Source organism: Onychostruthus taczanowskii, unplaced genomic scaffold, assembly GCF_017590055.1.
Source record: "Onychostruthus taczanowskii isolate IOZ18803 unplaced genomic scaffold, ASM1759005v1 scaffold45, whole genome shotgun sequence".
NCBI lineage: Eukaryota > Metazoa > Chordata > Aves > Passeriformes > Passeridae > Onychostruthus > Onychostruthus taczanowskii.
In genome coordinates this window covers 1404060-1422273 of record NW_024502014.1, presented here as the reverse complement: position 1 = coordinate 1422273, position 18214 = coordinate 1404060, and the positions used below count along the sequence as shown (strand labels likewise).

The 18214-nt window shown below is 50.6% G+C and overlaps 1 protein-coding gene across 1 annotated transcript; it reads right to left on the bottom strand.

Moving 5' to 3' along the window:
* Positions 1–210: 210 nt before the first annotated feature.
* Positions 211–12894, bottom strand: ZIC4 (Zic family member 4). The gene is made up of 4 exons (XM_041414351.1): positions 12819–12894; positions 7187–7804; positions 2430–2754; positions 211–602 (listed from the first exon to the last, which is right to left on the bottom strand). Coding segments are annotated over exons 1-4 (1014 nt in total). The 5' UTR covers positions 12889–12894; the 3' UTR covers positions 211–601.
* Between the last annotated feature and the right edge of the window lie 5320 nt (positions 12895–18214).

Sequence of the window (18214 nt, the reverse complement as noted above, 5' to 3'; positions counted from 1 at the left end):
AGCGATCCTAACGTGGCATGCTGATGCACCATAAAACTCACACTTTCAACCCCAAAATCAGGCCCTTTGAACAACCCGAGCTTGATTAGACCTTTCTCCTTTTCTTTCCCCCCTTAAAAACCATTTCCTTGCCTTTAGAAACTCGCCCTCAAATCCCAAATGCATTCTCTGATCCTGGCAGAAAGCAGAAACAAAAGTGAGCTGAGGCGACGGTTCAAGCGGGCCTTTTCTTCCTGACAGTCTTATCCATTTTTATTATGGTCTGGAACAAGTGCCCTGTTCGCGTGGGTTTTGTTTACCGGAAATTAAATGAAAATGATTTAGTTCGCGTCAAACAAAAATATATACTTGTATACACAAGAAAAAGGGCCTGTTAGACGTAAATATTATGTCCTTAATGAAAAGACTGGACGGGCTCCAGACTTCGCCTTTCACTATTTAAGTATGACTTGCCTATTGCCATAGAAATCCTAACTTACCATGAAGATTCACCGTTGTGAAGAAATACTTCTTTGTGCGAGCTTGCTTTGATGTCTAAGGCATAAGATTCAGGCTTTCAGCTGCGTCTGTCTAGATTACCTTGAGAGCAACGGGGTAGACATCTGTAACAAGCAAATGAAAAATTAAAGGTGATTAGCCTGCACATCCAAATATTTCTGTAAATAGAGAAATAAAGAAATAAACAGATCTCGGGACATGATGGAAACATCCTCCCTACCCGCATCTGGCTTCTGCACTTCTCGATTTCCATGACACAAGTTTCGGGGGCTGGAGAAGGGCACAACTCTCCCCTATTTAGATTCCTCTTTCACACATTGCTCTCACCTAGCTGATTCCCTAAGTGTATTCCCGTTAGCGACATGCTGTCGTCACTATCCGTGGTGTTTAAACACAAAAGTTGTTGAGTTTGGGCGAATGAAGAAAGGAACGCCGATTTGGTGCCTTGGGGAAAAATACGGGTGTATAAGTGAGTAAAGCACTGGGCATTGGGATGTTTGTAGTCACTGACCAGCTATTTATTTTCCTACCGCTTTTATATTTCTCGGTATCAACACACACGTGTGTATGTACGTGCGTGTACAGTTGTACACACACAGTCACCTGGGTGCGGAGGTGATCTGTCAAACACCAGAGGATGCGCTCACAGCAGCCTTCTGTCTGCTTTCCGCAAGCCATAGAAACCCTTTCCAGCAGCCTATGCTATTTATTTGCCTATACTATCTGGTATTCTTAAACATAATTAAAGTAATTAAAACGGCACCATTCGGTAGTTTCAAGCTACCCCAGTGGAGAGGTTTGTTTATTTATTTTGGGGGTTGTTTATTTTTTTTTACCTCCCTCCCTTCTTTCTGTGAACCAGTGCAATGAACCCTGTAGGTCTGAGACTCTGGGACAGCACGGAGATGCTAAAGCCGCGTTGTGGGAGCGGTTGGTTTCTCCTCGGGGCTGTTCGCAGGGCAGAGGCGAGGAGCAGCGGCCCCAGGTCCCCGCGCTGCCGGGGGCTGCCCGGCCCCCGCCCTGGCAGTGACGTCACGGAATGGGCTCCCCCCACCCCGCCAGAACCGCCCCCCCGGGAGCTCCAGCGCCCACGGTTCAACAGGAGCCGCACTCTGGGTGGGGACGGGCATGTTTAGGTATTAGGAGTCATTACCAGTGGGAGCTAAAATGGACAGTCAATCATCGCACCCCCCTGGGCCTTTCTTTATTAGCGACTACTGGGTGGGGGGAGGAAATATATATATATGTATTTATATACAGAAAGAGGGAAAAGTAAGGAGATTCTTTACAGAAACGTCCATTGAACGGGTTAATTAATCAAAAATTTAATGGATCCATTTTGTACAAATTGGTAACAAATAATAGTTTATATACATATATATATATATTTCTTTAAAAAAACACACTCTCACAGAAAATCGTGGGCAAAAAGAACAGTGCAGCACACAATACTGTTGACAAGAGAAAATCTGTACAGAAAAAAATCTGTATGAAACCACTGAAGGGAAAGGGAAAGGAAAACGGGAAGAGGAAGGGAAAGGAAGGGAAGGAAAGGGAAAAGGACAGGGATAAAGAACGGGAATGCAAATCAGCTGGCACGTAAACAAACTGGAGCAAGGCGGTCAGAGCGGGGGTGTGTGGCACGGCGGGAGGAGGCGGCAGCGCCCCGGCCGAGGCGAGCGCAGCCCTCCCGTGCGCGGTGCCGGGGGCGCAGGCCGGGCCCACCCGCGCGCTCCGCAGCCTCTCCCTCCGCCAAGCGCCTCTCGCTGCCGCTCCCGCTCGGCTTCCCCGTGCCCGGCGCGGCGCCTTCCGTGCCGGCCGGGCCGGGCCGGGCCTAACAGCGGGGCCGGGGCTCGGTGGGGAGGCGCGGCGGCGGGGAGGCGCCGGGGGGCCCGGGGGGGCCGCGGGGCCCCGCGCCTTGACACACGTACCATTCGCTCAGGTTGGCGGCGGGCTGCGCGGGCGCGGAGGGCTCAGCGTGGGAGCAGGAGGCGGGGGGCTCCCGGCCGGAGTCCGAGGAGGGGGACACCAAGGAGGGCGTGGAGGACTCGTAGCCGGAGCTGGGAGGAGGGGATTTGCAGTGCACTTTCATGTGTTTTCTCAGGGAGCTGGGGTGGGTGTAGGACTTGTCGCAGCCTCTCACTTTGCAGTTGTAGGGCTTGTCGCTGGTGTGGACATGCGAGTGCTTCTTCCTGTCGCTGCTGTTGGCGAAGCGCCTGTCACAGCCCTCGAATTCACATTTGAACGGCTTCTCCCCTGCAGGAGGCAATGGGCGAGCACAGCCATTAGCGGCGACGGCGGGGCCGGGAGCAGCGCATCCCTCACCCCCACAGCCTCCCCGGACCCCTCTCTCCGGCCCTGCCACGGCTCCTCTCCCCGCGGAATCTCCTCTCACTAGCCCTGCCCTTTCCCGCGGGCCCCGCCGAGCATCCCCCGGAGCCGCCGCTCCGTGCCCACCCGAACGCACACGGGGCGCCCTGGCCAGCCAGCTTCTCCTTCTCTTTCCCCTGGCCTGTGTGTGTGTCATCGTAAGGGTTTGTGCAAAAGACAAAGCTCCGAAACAAGGAAAACTTAGAGGAGAACTGCTCGTTCCTAGCAAACTTGTGCTGTCCCCGCAGACTCCGAAGTCCTGCAGAAAGAGCGGTCAGTGATTTATCCCTTTGAAGGCTTTTACGTTAAATACATTTCTCACAGTCCCCCAGGCACGTGGAAATATTTTCCATAACCTGGTTAGATCATATTTCATCCACTTCATATTTGTACTGATTACAATGCCATGGAAGATCCACATCCCCTTCCTTTCCCTGCTCCCCAGCTTGCTGATACAATGTGCTAAAGTACGAAATATTTTAGAAAGACACTGATTGTACGGGAAAAACGATAAAGATTCAGCAGAAGGATGACTAGGCCAGCGCACGGCACTGTCGCGAGGGTAGGATTCCCTTTTCATTTCAACCTACACAGCCACTGGAGGAATTGCAATCGGGATTAAATTGTCTGATCATATAATAAGCGATGTTACGCATAATAGAAATACAATCGTGTTGCTGGAGTCGTGTGAAAGTGTAACCTCGAATGGTGTGGACCTGGCATGGTAGACGATATGCAGGAGGTTTTCAAGGAAACACGCCACAGCCACAGCAGGATGAAATGCTGACGGCATTATTGTCGCTGACAATAGCAAACTGCAAAACCCTGTTTGCCAAGGGGTACCCAGGTCCTGTACCAACCGATTATGAAAATATCCTCCTCATCCGTCAAAAGTCAAAAAGTATCAGGGAGGAGAGGATTCTACAAAAATACATGGCCTAACCTTAATGTGAAGTGCAAACAAAGCAACTGTGTTCACCATCATGGCGTATGTAGCCGAAAGGACTTCCAATATTTGGGTTTGTGTGTTTATTTTGGCTTGGGTTTTTTAATTTCTTGGGTTGTGCATTTGTGGTTGTCGTTTTTAATTTTTTTCCCTCTCAATTCGTCATGATTAAATGTAGGAGAGACTCAGTCTACATCGGGCTCGGCTGCGAGCAGAGACAAATAAAGGAAGGCATTCCAAATATTTCACATGAATGCACTTTATGCAAGGTGGGTGGGAAAGGCTCATGGCTCCCCGTTTAAAGTATGCCCTTTCCGCACTGTAATGGTCAATGAGGAGCACTGACATCCTGCACCGCTAACATTTGCACAGAGGATGGGTAAATATCTGGCGTTGGAGGGAAGGGAAAGAAGAGGTTAAAAAATAAGGTCTCTCACAAAACGATGCGGATTCTGTAACCAAATACCGTCGACATACAGCGGTGCATATGCATAGACACACGCCCGCCTATAATCTAATTAGAGTTCCACGTAAGGAAATAATTTGACCTTCAGCATCTAAGTTGAGACAACAAATCAAGGATATTAGTGTAGTACAAGCAAGCAGTAAGTTAGGAGACCCCAGGGAAAGCCATCCTCATAAGCACTCTGCTTGTGCAAAGTGAGTTTCATTCAGGTAAAAGCGGGCTGCGCCGCACTGCGCTTTGCCGAGTTGAAAAATGTTCAACTTCGCTTAACCCCCTGAAAGAGCCACTGAAAGGTCCGTCCGTGCAGCCGGGTTTCAAGTGGGAAGAGGGCAGCATTTTCTCAGCTGCCCGGGTTGCATTCCCTGAACGCCTCAATAAAGAGGAGCCATCCGAGCCATTTGCAAGTATTCCTTTCGCGAGAGCAGGTTTTCTTTCGCGGAAATCCCTGCCCGGCAGGGAGAGGACACTGCACAGGTCCCGGCTGCCGCAGCCCGGGCACGGAGCCGCAGCCACGCACAAAGTTCCGCGGGCGATGGAGACTCAACCGCCATTTTAGCCCCACACTTGTAGCTGGGCAAAAGTGTTCAGTGAAACTCAGCCTGGAATTTGTGGCATAATCCCCCGTCTCCGGGAGTGGATTAAGGTATTTACCAACTTCTCCGGGTGAGCGGTGGCGGGGGGAAGCCGGAGCTGGCGGCTCCCGGGCTGCGGGCGAGGCGCGGGGGCGGCGGGGGCCGCAGGGGGGGAGCGGGGCTCCGTCCCACGCCTCGCACTATTGTTCCTGGCCCTCAGGAAAGGCGGTGAAGTGATCCCAGCCCGTCCTGCTCGTCCCGTTGCCGCCGCCTTAACGGCCTTATCCTCCAACCTGGAAAGCTCGTACACAGCCAGATATCCCTCTGCCTGCTCCCCAGCCTCGGAGAAATCAGAAGTCATTAATATTTAAGGAGGCAATAATTTTCCTGTTGAATCTAGAACCGTCTTCATGAATAATTCGTAGTGAGTTCTATCAGGGTTTCAGAAACATTGCGTTTTTGACAACTTCTGGGTGTTTAATAGAGACGCTGGAACCATAAAGGCCCTGCAGGAGTTTGCACAATACAGCAATTAATCACCGAGAAAGTTAAAGCCAAAAGTACAGACGCGCCGAATGGTGTTTAATAAACGCAAATCTTCGCTCTCGGGTTTGCCCTGAACCTGCATCTCCGATGTAGGTCAGTTTTCCCAAGAATTTAACCATTTTCTGCTTCAGAGACTTCAAACAGTGAGGCCGTTAAAGAGCAGTAAAAGTTTGTTTACTTAAGAAAAACACTATCATTAAGAGATGAGCTCTCCCGGTTAATGGCTGTACCTGTGCTGATCCAACAAGGAACTGGCTGGGATACAAGTTACGTGACCCGGGGATACCCCTTTTTCGAGGAAAAAGGGGGCCAAGAAGGCAGCCGAGGAACACAACTATGCTGTCGTCCACCTCCTCCCCCCACCCCCCCGCCCCGCACACAGGCTTACTCCTTCCTCATAGAGCGATGGAAAAATAATGAGGTGACGAGTGACGGTCGCTGTAAAATCTCAGTGCTATGTTTAGATGATAGCGATACGAAATTAGTGTATGTTCTGCATATTATATCACGTCGCGCTCTATCATAAAAAATGCAACTCCTGGAAGGTCAAGCCCTGCACAGAGCATGGGGGAAGGGGAGTTTTATGAACTGGAAGGCGAAAAAAATCGTTTGGCTGTAAGCAGATCTTACAATAGGATTATGTAGTTTCCCTCGCAGTGCATAAGGCTGTACAGAAGGGGGTGGGAGGTGGAAAACCCTACACTGGAACAGATTAAATTTTCCAAAAAGGGCTTATTTCTTATCTTCTTCTTTAGAGAAGGAAAAAATAAAAAAAAAAAAAAAGAAAAAAAAAAAGAAAAAAAAGACAATCCAGCGCTATGGACTACAAACACCGGCTGCTAAACTAATTAATACAACTTCACAAGCTGCTCCTGGAAGTGTGAAAACTTTCTACGTGCAATTTCATTAATTATAAATGCTTTCCTGGCCGGAAGAGTTCAAACGTAGTTCTGCAAGATCGTCCATCGTGTTACTTTATTTTCTGTTAACTAGAACTAACAGATGTTTCTGACACATGTCCCAATTTCACTTAACAGATCTGCAAATGACATTTCAGAATGTACAGGCCGAAACAACACAAGGGTTTCTTTTCTTTCTTTTCTTTTTTTTTTTTTTTTTTTTTTTTCCCCTCACGAGAATCAGAAATCGCAGCTCCCCATATTTGCGAATGCAGAAAGTCGTTGGAAGGCAATGCTCATTAAAAATGTCAGTGTTATTCAGATCAAACATTTGAAACTCCCTCTGCCCAAAACAGAACTGTTGAACGAAAAGGTCGCAGCTGTGTTATTCTCACAATGTTCGAGCAGCAGCATCTCAGCGACATCAGTCAAAACTGACTAGACAAGTTGTAACTTCCATTGTTCACTTTTAATTTGTGAGCTTGCACAATGATTTCATTTTTTCCCCCCGACTACTTTAAATAGGAAAAAAAAACCCAAAAACCCTCGCCTGTGTGAATTAGCAGAAATAGTAGCTATATCGTTCGATATTTACATAAATCTACTCATATAAACATTACAGCAACCTCTCCACACAATCAGAAAAAAAATATGGACGAGAATTCTGAGATTTGCTCTCGCTCTCCCCTTCCCCCCCTTTCCTCCCCCTTCACCAAACGGTAAAGAAGCAAACAAATCTGAGAATTTATTTTCCAGAAGTACTTGGCGTGCATTCAATAACAACTCAAAGGATACATTAAAAAAAAAAAAAAAAAAAAAAAAAAAAAGTAGAAAATCAGTACGCGGAATAACGGAGAGAAAGAGAGTAAATAGAGCTTTACATACTGACCTGTATGAGTTCTTTTGTGTATTTTGAGATTCTCTGATCTGGCAAACACTTTGCCACAGCCTGGGAAAGGACAGGGGAAAGGTTTTTCACCTGTGTGGACTCTGATGTGATTTACAAGTTTATATTTGGCCTTGAAAGGTTTCCCTTCTCTTGGACACTCTTCCCAGAAACATATGTGATTGGACTGCTCGGGTCCTCCAACGTGCTCCACCGTGACATGAGTCACCAGCTCGTGCATCGTGCTGAAAGTTTTCGAGCATAATTTTTTGGGAGTCTGGTCCAACTCAATCCACTTACAGATGAGTTCCTGTTTGATGGGCTGCCTCATGTAACGAAAGAAGGCACCCGGGCCGTGATGTGGAGCCAGGTTCACGTTCAGATTCATACCACCGTAGTTATGAAGTGAAGAAGCAGCAAAATGATCTGTCCTGGAGGCTGGTACTTGAGTGAAATGTTCAGACCTGGCGTACATTTCTCCAGGTAACCCCAGTCTGAGCTGTCCGTTTAGATGGCCACCTGGAGCTGCATGGGGAGGCTGCTCATGGAGTCCAGTGAACAGAGAGGTATTCCCAGCTTCTGAGTGGTGGTGCTGGTGCCCATGGTGTCCGGGGTAGCTACCTGTTGTTGAGACAAACAGTCCGTGGTGAGAACTTGCAGCGGGGTGCTGCTCGGTCAGCCCTGGCATGAGTGGGGCCGGCAGGTCTCTGCGTATGAAGAAGTCCCTACCTGCTGCCAGAGCCTGGGCTGGGTGAGAGACGGGGTAAGGGGCTGCTGGTGACTGCGCCGGGCCAAACGCTGCCGTTTGACTAGAGACCACCTCGGCTTGGCCTGCCATATGATGATGATGATGATGATGATGATGGTGGTGGTGGTGGTGGAGCTGGTGGTGGGGATGAGGGGCAGGGCTGATCTTAAGGACCGCGGGGTGATGCTGAGGAGGAGGATGAGGAGGAGGATGGTGGCGGTGCCCCATGTGTTCTGGCCGGAGCTGCTGCGGCCCGAGGCGGGACTCGGCGGCGTGTTGCCCCGGCTGCGTGGGCGCCGTGGTGTGGGGGTGCCCGGCGAGGCCCGGGAAGCCTGTCATGCTCTGAGGGGGGTGGTGATGGTGGCGAGGAGCCCCCGCCAAGTCTGCTAATCTCAGCGCCGTGTTCCGCCTGGAGAGAGCAGCAGGGTCCATCACCGGGATCCCCAGAGCATCCACGCTCATTAGCTTCTAACGCTAAAAAGTCACCTGACAGCGGGAGGAGAGATACACAGGGCAGCGGGGGGGAAGGAGGGGAGCGAGGGAAACAACTTTCTCCTTTTTTTTCTTTTTCTTTTTTTTTTTTTTTTCTCCTTTCTCCCAAAATAAAAAAGTTTCCCGGTCCCGCTGCCCTGGCGCGGGACGCACGGGCGGCTGTGCCAGCGGGTGGGCTGGGGGCCGGCGGGAGGCTTTGGCGGCGGCCGGGGAGGTCCCGCGGCGCGGCCCGTCCTGCCCGGGGCCGGGGAGGCCCTCACGGCGCGGCGGGTCCGGCCTCGCCGCTGCCCCGCCGGCCGCACAATCGCCGCGCCCGCCCATTGGCTGCCGCCGCCGTGACGTCACCGCGACAGGTCCCGCCGCCGCCTGAAAGGGAGATCGCCGGTGCCGCGGGGGGCGAGCGCGGGGACGGGCTGCGCATGCGCTCCCGCGCCAACCCTTCTCCCGGCGTCCCCATCTGGGGCCCGGCCCGGCACTGGGGCTTTTTCTTTTGGGTCTCCGCCCGGGGGTCTCCGCCCGGGGCCGGCCACTGCCGGGCTTCCGCCTGCGGCCGGGAAAAAAGCCTCGGCGGGAGTGGAGGGCATCGCCCCGGCCTCCCCCTCGCCTCTGTCCATTCCCGCTGCCCTGCCCTGAGAGAAGGGGCGGCCGCGGGGCTCGCCCCCGGGAGAGCACGGGCAGCCCCGCCGGTCCCCGCCGCCCGGCCGGAGCAGCGGGAGCCGGAGCGGTGCCGGAGCCGGTCCTGCCGGCGGGCCCTCGGCACTTGTTGCAGCGCGGGGAGAGAGAGGGTCCTTGCCCGGCAGAAGCTCGGCCGGAGCCGCGCCGGCCGCTCGCTGGCCAGGCCTGATCAGCCCGGACTCGGGTACCGGCCCGCGACTGGGCTGCCCCTGGGCCCCGACAGAGGATCCCTGAGACTCCCATTCCCTTCCCCCTCCTCGGACAAGTTTCATCTGTTCATAAAGTTATCTGATGACTGGCCGCCAGAGCAATGCGAGAAATCGTGATGTTCAGGCTGAATCTGAGTGTTTAACCCAGAAGAGGGAGTCTCTCCCTTTCCCTCTCTCACTTTCTCTCACGCACACTTACAGGGTAGTTCCACGTAAAATCCCCGTCCTTGGCTTGAAGGAAAAGCATTGCCAAACATTCATAGTGGACTCGGTTCTGATGATTCTCACCTGAAGGAAATAACATGGTCTGCAGGGTTTGCGTGCTAGTAGTGGAAGTGTGGGTTTGGGGTTTAGCTGGACACACTGAGGCCTTACAGGTTTAGAAAAGCTTAGGGCTTCAGCACAGGAGGATGCATCTGCTTAAGTTTTTATGGAGGGGATTGTGAACTTAAAAAAAGTTAATGAAACATGGGAAAAGATTGTTCTGCTCCAAGAAAGAAAAACATATCTTTAAATATCTACCCACTGTATTACCACAATACTTGGATCCTGACACAAAAACGGCTCCACCAATAACCTCACAGTCTTATGAAATATAGCAATGATTAATTCTCTACCCATCCTATCAAACTCTCATCATTTTAATACATTGACTCGCTGTTAACTTGCCAGTGGGTTCTTTACCAGATGCATGTCAGGTAAAGCTCCCAGCACAGAATTTTGCGTTTCCATAAGAATTTAAGTGTTGGCAATCAATAGGCTTTATGTGAAGTAGTAAAACAAGAAACTACTTGGCAATGTCAACCCACCTACTTTCATAACTGAAGCTGCAAGGCAATGGCTGGAAACCATAAGATTAAAGTTTAGGACATACATAACCACATAGGAGACATCTTTGTCACAGCTCTGCATATTCTGGGTTGGCTGCAATCACGTATTTTGTTTCTGCTTGCATTTACCATACTTGCACCGTAAAACTAGGTGCATATTCAGGTAGCTAGCTATAGATACATCCTTGCACACATCTTTCTGAGTGGAGATGATGAAAAGTGACAAATGATGCAATTAGCTCCCCAACCTTACATAACATGTTTACGCAGGCATTTTAAACCACACACCATCCTCACAATATCTCAACTTTCAAGTCTACTTGCTCTACGAAATGGATTTGACAGTCCTATTCATGACCATCTCAATAGGAGTGCACAGAAGAGACAAACGTTAGGAAGTATGAATCTGTTACTTACAAATGTACTGAGACTGTGAATCCCAAATAAAGCTGCTTTCCTCACACCTCCTTAAAACACTGCATCTCTACATACTTGTTATCCATCATTTCTGACACTTCTCAGTCAAGGGAGAAAGCATCTGGAAGAGTTTGCCAATTAAAAAAAGTCATAACCATTTTGCCCTAAGTTCATTTCAAATGTTGTGAGGATTTCTTGCCAGACACTCATGGCTCTCAGTTGCCCCCCACTCAGGGCCGTCTCTCACAGCCTTTTCCAGGCAGCGTAGGAGAACCTGGCCCTCGGTGTCCCTCACTGTAAGGTGAGGTTGATGTGAGCCCCGGTTGTGTGCGTGGGGGGAGCGGGCGGGGGCCGCCACATGACTGCGGGGAGGCGGAGAAACGGGGAAGAGGAGGGGAGCGGGCCCAGACCGGACGGGCTCCGCTCATCTCCCACAATGTTTTGAAAACTTGAACGCCTGTCTGTGCAGCCCTTTGGCAGCTGGGGCTCATACTGCTGCCACTCGAGAGGTGACCGAGGTCTCCTGCTTCTTGGCAGCGGCCTGAGCCCCGATTGACCGGACACGCCGGGCTCTCGGCAAACTCTCAAATGTGTCAACAACAGCTTCTGCCGGGCCAGCAAACTGGCTGCTTGATCCTGAGTACGAATTTTCCTGTGGCTGCTGTGTGTCCGCGACCCCGTCCTCAGCCCCTGGCCCCAAAGCTAGCCCGAGCTGGAGGGTTGTTCTAAAGAGGTGACACATTGTCAAGACGAGTCACAAGCACTTCTCCGACCCGGCTCTCGTGGAAGAAGGCCGGGGCTGTGCCCTGGCTGAGGGCTGAGCTGTCCCCCCCGCTTTCCGCTCCGCCATGCGGGGCCCAGAGCTCCGCCTGCCGCAGCTCGGGGAGGGCGGCCCGCGGGGCAGCCCCGACCCTCCGGCCCCTGCCCGCACCCCCGCCCCGCCGGGGCCTGCGGCGTGACACCGGCTGCACATCCCTTTGCGGGATGGGAACAGCCCCAGCTGCTCATCGGCTTCACCTTAGCCTTGTTCTTTCGGTAGTAATCTACCTAAACATCAAGATGCTTGTGGCTATCTCTAATATTGCTTCAAAGACACAGCCCCCTTTCTAACCGTGCTCAGGTCAAGGCACAGCTCCTGCCCTCGGGAAGTACTGAAGAACGCCAAATTTGACCTTCATCCCCTCCGTATTCTCCCACTTCCACCTCTGTGGAAACTTCCCTACCAGCCAGCTACAAAATATCCAGCCGGTGCCCGAAGGCTGGGCCAGGCCGGGATGCTCTGAACAATTCAGAGAGGCTTCGGGGGTTACTTTTTTAGGCTTCAAATCCCGAAGGAGAGGAGGCGAACAGATCTGTCTGAAAACCCCTCATCTTTACTGTGGGAAAGAGAAAAAACTCGAGGAGTGAAAACAGAGAGGACCAAGAAAGCCACCCTGCGCGATTCCTTATCCCTTAAACTCTCTTTGGCAGAGAGGGATGCGGGAAGCAGACTCAGGACCTGAGCCCGAGTCCCTGCCTGCCCCCGGCAGAAGGCACTGCTGGTTAGGAAGAGGTGATTCAAGAACGCCTTTCAGCAATCCCAGTTTCACCTCAGGGAGGAGAGGGTACCGAGTAGCTCGAGAGCACACTCTGCCTTTGTTTTTACTCTCTCGCCCCATATCCACTTACGGGGACTTCTTTATTTCAGGGTTCCCGAACAATGGGAAGTCAGCCACCAGACAAGCAACGGTTTGTGCCTAGGTTTGCCGCTCACATTTTGTGACCTAGAGCTACCCTAGGACAAGCAAATCATATGCTTATTTTAAATAGAATATTTCATTCAGGACCTCAAGATTAAGGTATTCCTGTCAGATAAGCTGTCAGTCACTGACTACTTAGACACCACATTGTGGAAGCCTGGTATCCCTGGTAAAGATGATACATATCATGTAAACCCCATCAACAAGATCAAAGTCTTCTTCTTTAATAGGATCCAATACATGTCAAACCTCATTCCAATCAAATCGTCCGTAAATGAATTCAAGATGAATATGTCATAGAATAATGTGACAGTGCAATCACATGGGGTCAGGGGTTGTTGTTTCAATGAGAGAGTCGTCAAATATTAATTCTAGAACCTCCAAATGAATAGGCATTGAGCAGGATTAGGCAGCTGCTGGTGGGGTGTTCTGTCGCTGATTTGTGTTTACGCAAGTACGTTAAACACTAAGCTGAAAAAAAATACAGTCTCCTTTGAACAGTAAAAGGGACATATTTTAACTTACTTGACTTTTCCAGGATGTTTCTGTAAAGTCGTTTTCTTTTCCTCATTACGAGGGGAGTCTTGTGCCTCATTTCTTGACTTTGTTCCTGTTTGGGGAGAGAGGTAGAAAGTTAAGAGCAAAACTATTCATGTGTGATATGGAATGAGTGAGGCACCCTGTATGTTGGGCATCATGGATTCAAAAAGAAAAGGAAAAAACCCCAAAAATCCAAGAACCCCCAACCTATAAAACCAAACCAAAACACAAGTTAGGCAATGAGAGGGGAAGAGAATCTTTCTCCGAGGGGAAACTGGAGGCTGTCTCCCCAGCAAAGCAGCACATGTTTTATGGAGTCATGAAGTTTCCATGGTTGATTTAGGGGGAAAAAAAAATATGAAAGGACATCTTTTCAGTTCTCCTTTGATCTGACATTCACCTTCTGGCAGGCTATTGTAAGGCAAGTTTTTACCCACTCGGCTATATTGTTTACAGATCCTTCCGTCCCGAAATTAAATTCCGGACTCTCTGCGAGCCTCCAACACAAGTTGTTGTCTCAGCAAGGATTAGTATAGTACCACCCTGGCACTTCTCCCTGCCTATAATTTTCAGCTTGCTCTTTGCTCTCTGTAAGGCAGAGCACTGCCACTGCTACAGGCAGAACTTTGCACAGCTTGCTTTGAGCGGCAGCAATAGCTTTGAGAGCAGATCTGGGGCTGGAAGCAGTCTGAGTCTGAATTTTTGCAGATATCTATGAAATTCTCAAGATTTTGTTTGTTTGGTTTTTAATATAGAAAAGCACACTAGAATCTGGAATCAGTTACTTAAAACGACATTATTATTATTATTATTATTATTACTCTCGCTATATTATTATTATTACTCTTGCTAGTATTATTATAGGCACTCCAGAGCTAGTAAACAAAAATCTGTACTAAGACAAACACTTGATGATATTAATTACGAAACTTCATCATGGTATCATAATCTTTCATAAATAATTTGATGTCCTCAGTATTTTCACTGCTGTGATGAAAAATACTGTCAAAACTTTAACAATCCATTAGGAATTAAAATTCCTAGTCAACTTCCATTCATTCTCGCACTTTTCCCAAGTCAGAGCGGCCAACATTGCCCCGCTAGTGAGAGGTTTGCAGGAGCTGTGCTTTATTGGTTAGGATGGGAGGCTGGAGGAGTGCTCAGTTCCCAAGTGTTCGCCAAAACTTGTTGAAACTGGACAAAAAAAAAAAAAATCGCTGCATTTAATATTTCAAATGGCTACCAGATGACAAAAAGGAAGGCAAAACAGTTCTGCATTTCAGAGTAAATATTGGCTAAAACTCTGGCTCGACCTCGCACGCTTTTCTCATCCGCACTGTGCCGTCGGCGGAGCAGGAGGGTGAAGATGTCCCCTTGCACAAGGCATTGGGATGTCGGGCGCTAGTGTGGGGTACCAGTTCCCCGCGGTGTCGCGCTGGGGTGCGATGGAACCCGCCCGTCCCCTCCCCTGGACGCTCGCTCCCGCGCCGGGTGGAAGGAGCCGGCTGAGCGGGGCCGGAGCAGCCGCCGCGGGGCATCCCGGGGGCCGCGGGGAGCTTGTGAGCCAGACCGAGTGGGCTGCAGCAGCGGCGGGTGTGCCCCGCCACCACCGGCTTGTCACGCAACCTGGACTTTCCGCGGCCGCGCAGGGCGGAGGGAGCGTTCCCCAGGAAGGGCTCGGTGCAGAAATAAAGTTTCTCGTCTCCGGGTGAAGAGAGACCCGAGAAAAGCCCGGCCAACGGGCTGGACTCCCCGGGGCTGAGGGATCGTGCGTGACAAAGGAGTGACCGGAAAGGGGTCGGCGAGAAGCCCAAGCGAGCCCCCATGGGTCGGCGCTGTGCCGGTGCCCGCGGCTGGTACACTGACTTGGACTCGGGTCAGAGGTCACCTTCGGGTGTATCGCCCTGGGCAGGGGTTTGGGAGCTTTCCCCCTTCCCCGGCCGGTTTCAGACACGGGACGGCCCCTCGGGGCCGGGAGCGGGGTCGCAGCCCCTCCCCGGGCTGTGCGCGGAGTAGGCGGCAGCACCCAGTTCCCTGAGCAGCGCCCCCGGCTCTGCCTGCGGGGGGCGGAGAGAGGCCGGAGGGGGCCGGCCGAGCTGCCGGGCTCCGTCCCTCCCGCACCCGCCTATAAAGCAGGGCTTGAGGTGCCGGGTCTCCCGGAGGGCCCCCGTGGCACCGGGCGCGGCGGTGGGCGAGGTTCTGGGCGGGGAGCGCGTCCCCAGGGACGCCTCCCCACGGGGCTCGCCATTGTCAGCCCTCGTCCCCCCTCTGCGCGCCGTCCCGGGTTCCCGGCCCTGCCCGGGCTGCCGCAGGATCCTTCCGGTCCCGGTGCTTGCCCGTCCGAAGCCAGCCCGGTGGCAGTCGGGGCGGGGAGCGCCTCAGCCCCGCTCTGCGCACCCCGCAGCCCTGTTCCGCGGAGCTCCGCCGCTATGCTCCTCCAGGCCGAGCCTCCCTTTGCATTTAGGGGGGCGGGCGCGGCTCCCGGCGTCCGACAGAAGGTGTCGGATCCCCCCTTCGGTGCTTCCCGGGTTCTCGGCCCTCCGCCCGCCCCCGCCCGCCGAGGTGCAGCCGGGACCCTGCCCCACGTGGGCGAGGGGCAGCCGAGGCGCTTGTCCCCCCCCGCACCGCAAGGTTCCAGCCCTTCTTCCCGGGGTGGCCAAGCCTCCTCCAGACGACACCCCCTCCCCCGACGACAGGGAGCTCTCTTCCAGCCCTTGGGGCAGGCGGTGGGGGCTAGCCAAATGCCTCGACTGCACAGGCACCCTCTACACCCAAGCACTTACCCCTGCGACCTGTTGAAGGTTTCCCCTCATTTCTGAACTGGCGAAAATAAAAGTGGGGGTGGAGGGGAAGGGAAAAGAAAGAAAGAATGAAAGAAGAAAACAATACCCCCCCCCCCCCTAAGAACCCACCACCTCTTTGGCGCTTGCATCGAGGCGGTCATCCTTCATTTCTTCTTTTCTTGCTTTCTGGAAGCAGTTAGGGAATGTATGATGAAGCAGAAATGAGCCGTCAGGATGATATTTTAATGGCTTATATGTCACGTTGGTGCATGTGGCTTTGAACTGGAGCAGCTTTCGTTTCCTGCAGAGAGCGCACCGCAAATCCCACTTGATAACTTCTACAACCCACAACATTTTTTTTTTTTTTTACATTCACTCTTACACTGTATATTTAGATACGCTTCCTAAAAATACCTTCTCGTCTGCCTTCTCGTACATTTTGCACCGACCTGGAATGATCACTGGTTTCCCCTTGCACTGGGAGGCAGGCTAGCACTGAACTACCCAACTTTCCAGCTCTCCGAATGCCATCGCCCAGCACACTTCACAATAAGGCTGACAGCTCTGTCCTTCGCCTAATTTTAGCACCAAATACAGAAAGTAGTGCAACACCCGCCTCAAGACTATGTCCACACCCAGGCGCTCCCTAGAGCGGGTATACCTGTTGCTCTGAGCTATTGCAATTCCACCAAATGGATTCTGTAGAATAAATGCAAACGTGTAGATTCAACTCACACTTATTCTAAAAAAAAAAAAAAAACCAAACAACCCCAAAACCCACCAAACCCTGTAAAGCCTCCCGAGATCCAAGGAAAATTACATAATAGATCTGCTTTGAAAGCTGTCTCCTGCACCGAGCACAGGCACACTGCGTCTGCAGATAAACTGCAGGGAACATTCCGTCAAGGCGTATCAAAGTTTATTTATTGTCGTTGATGTTTGTTTGTTTGTTTTCTAGCCGCAATGGCCATTTTATACCTCTCAAAATGAGGCAGTTCTCGCCCGAGAAGGGTTCTCGCAGCAGCGCTGCCGGTCCGACTCCCCAGTACCTGCGCTGCGGATTGCTTACCAGCGGCTATAATTAGAGAGGATGAGTTTAAAGTTTCTTTGTTTGGAACTAGGAATTGGAGGGGCTCGGACTGAGCTGCGAAGGAGGCAAGTGAGGGACTGAACAAAGGCGAAATGTATGGAGTCTGACTCTTAGCGAGCTTTTGGTGTTTTCGTTACTAGAAAATAATTAGAGCTAATGAATATGCAGGCGAGCGAGTAAATAAATAAATTGCCAGTTTTATATATGTACGCACATGAGCACATACGTAAGTGTGTCTATACATACACACACAAAGACGTCTATATTTTAAAGTTTCCTGAGATATTTTTTAAGAGCCGAAGCATCGTTTAAAATATTGCACAAATGTTGCTTAGCTTAATTGATTAAGCCACTAAGGTTTTCTGCTTTTAAATACCATACTTATACATTTGAACAATCATTTTAATATATAGTCAATGGCTCTTTGTAGCGGGAACAAAAAAGAACTATCCACAGTTTTTCAATAGACTTTGAGCTGGGGAAAGACAGGTTAATCGAGGGTTGCATCTAGAAAACAACCAAGTGTTGTATGTTTGCACTGAATCCAAATGTCTGCATTTTTCTAACTAAATCAAAGGGAGTGTTATTTCTTTTTCTGCTCACTCATCTGAAGGTAAGTAAATTTTCTCTGGCGATCAAAAGCCTGGTCAGCAACAAAGACACCGCCTGCTTTTTCCACCGTCCTGGTGTGGCAAGTTGAGGAATTTCAATAACTGTGACAAGGGTGACTGATTTGTGAACTAGAAAAGGTTTGAATGTCAGAAAATTTACATTGCTCCTATCGAGGACTTAAAATAAATTTCCTTCCCCCCCCCCCCCCCCCCCAAAAAAAAAAAAAAAAAAAAGAGAGAGACAGAGAAAAGTAACCGTGAGTTACAGTAGGAGGAGAAATAATGTAGGTTTGGAAAATTTACAGTTTTACCTGAATGAGAGAGGCTCCATAAAAGAGAGAGCAAGCGACAGCGAGAGAAAATGAGAGCAAGAGTGAAAAGAGAAAGAAAATAACAAAAAAAGAAGGCGAAACAACAACAACAAAATTAGAAAGTTAAGAGTGCTCACCCACCTGCGTTTTGATGGGTGCAGAAAACAAGATTTATTTCAGAAACCTGATGGAGGGATAGAGTCAGCTACACAGAGAAATCACGCCTGCTGTTTAAAAATTAGATCAAGTGCACCCAGCACCTACTCTCGGAGAGCTTCAGTTTTAAATAAGAAGAAAACACCTTCAAAACACGCGAATCCCTATAGGGCTTCTCTTTCCAAAGCCTAAAAAGTTGCTCAGTGATCTTAAAAATTCAGGATCACCACGAAATCATCATAACCATCATTATCAGAATGCTGGAGACACAGGGACAGAGAGAGGGAGAGCGGGGGTCAAAATAACCCTAATAATAATAGATTTTTTTTTTTTTCTCCTTAGCGTACACATACACACAAAAAGATGCGCTGGAAATATTTTCGTGGGGGCAAAAAAAAAAAAAAAAAAAAAAAAGGAAAAGGGTAAAACC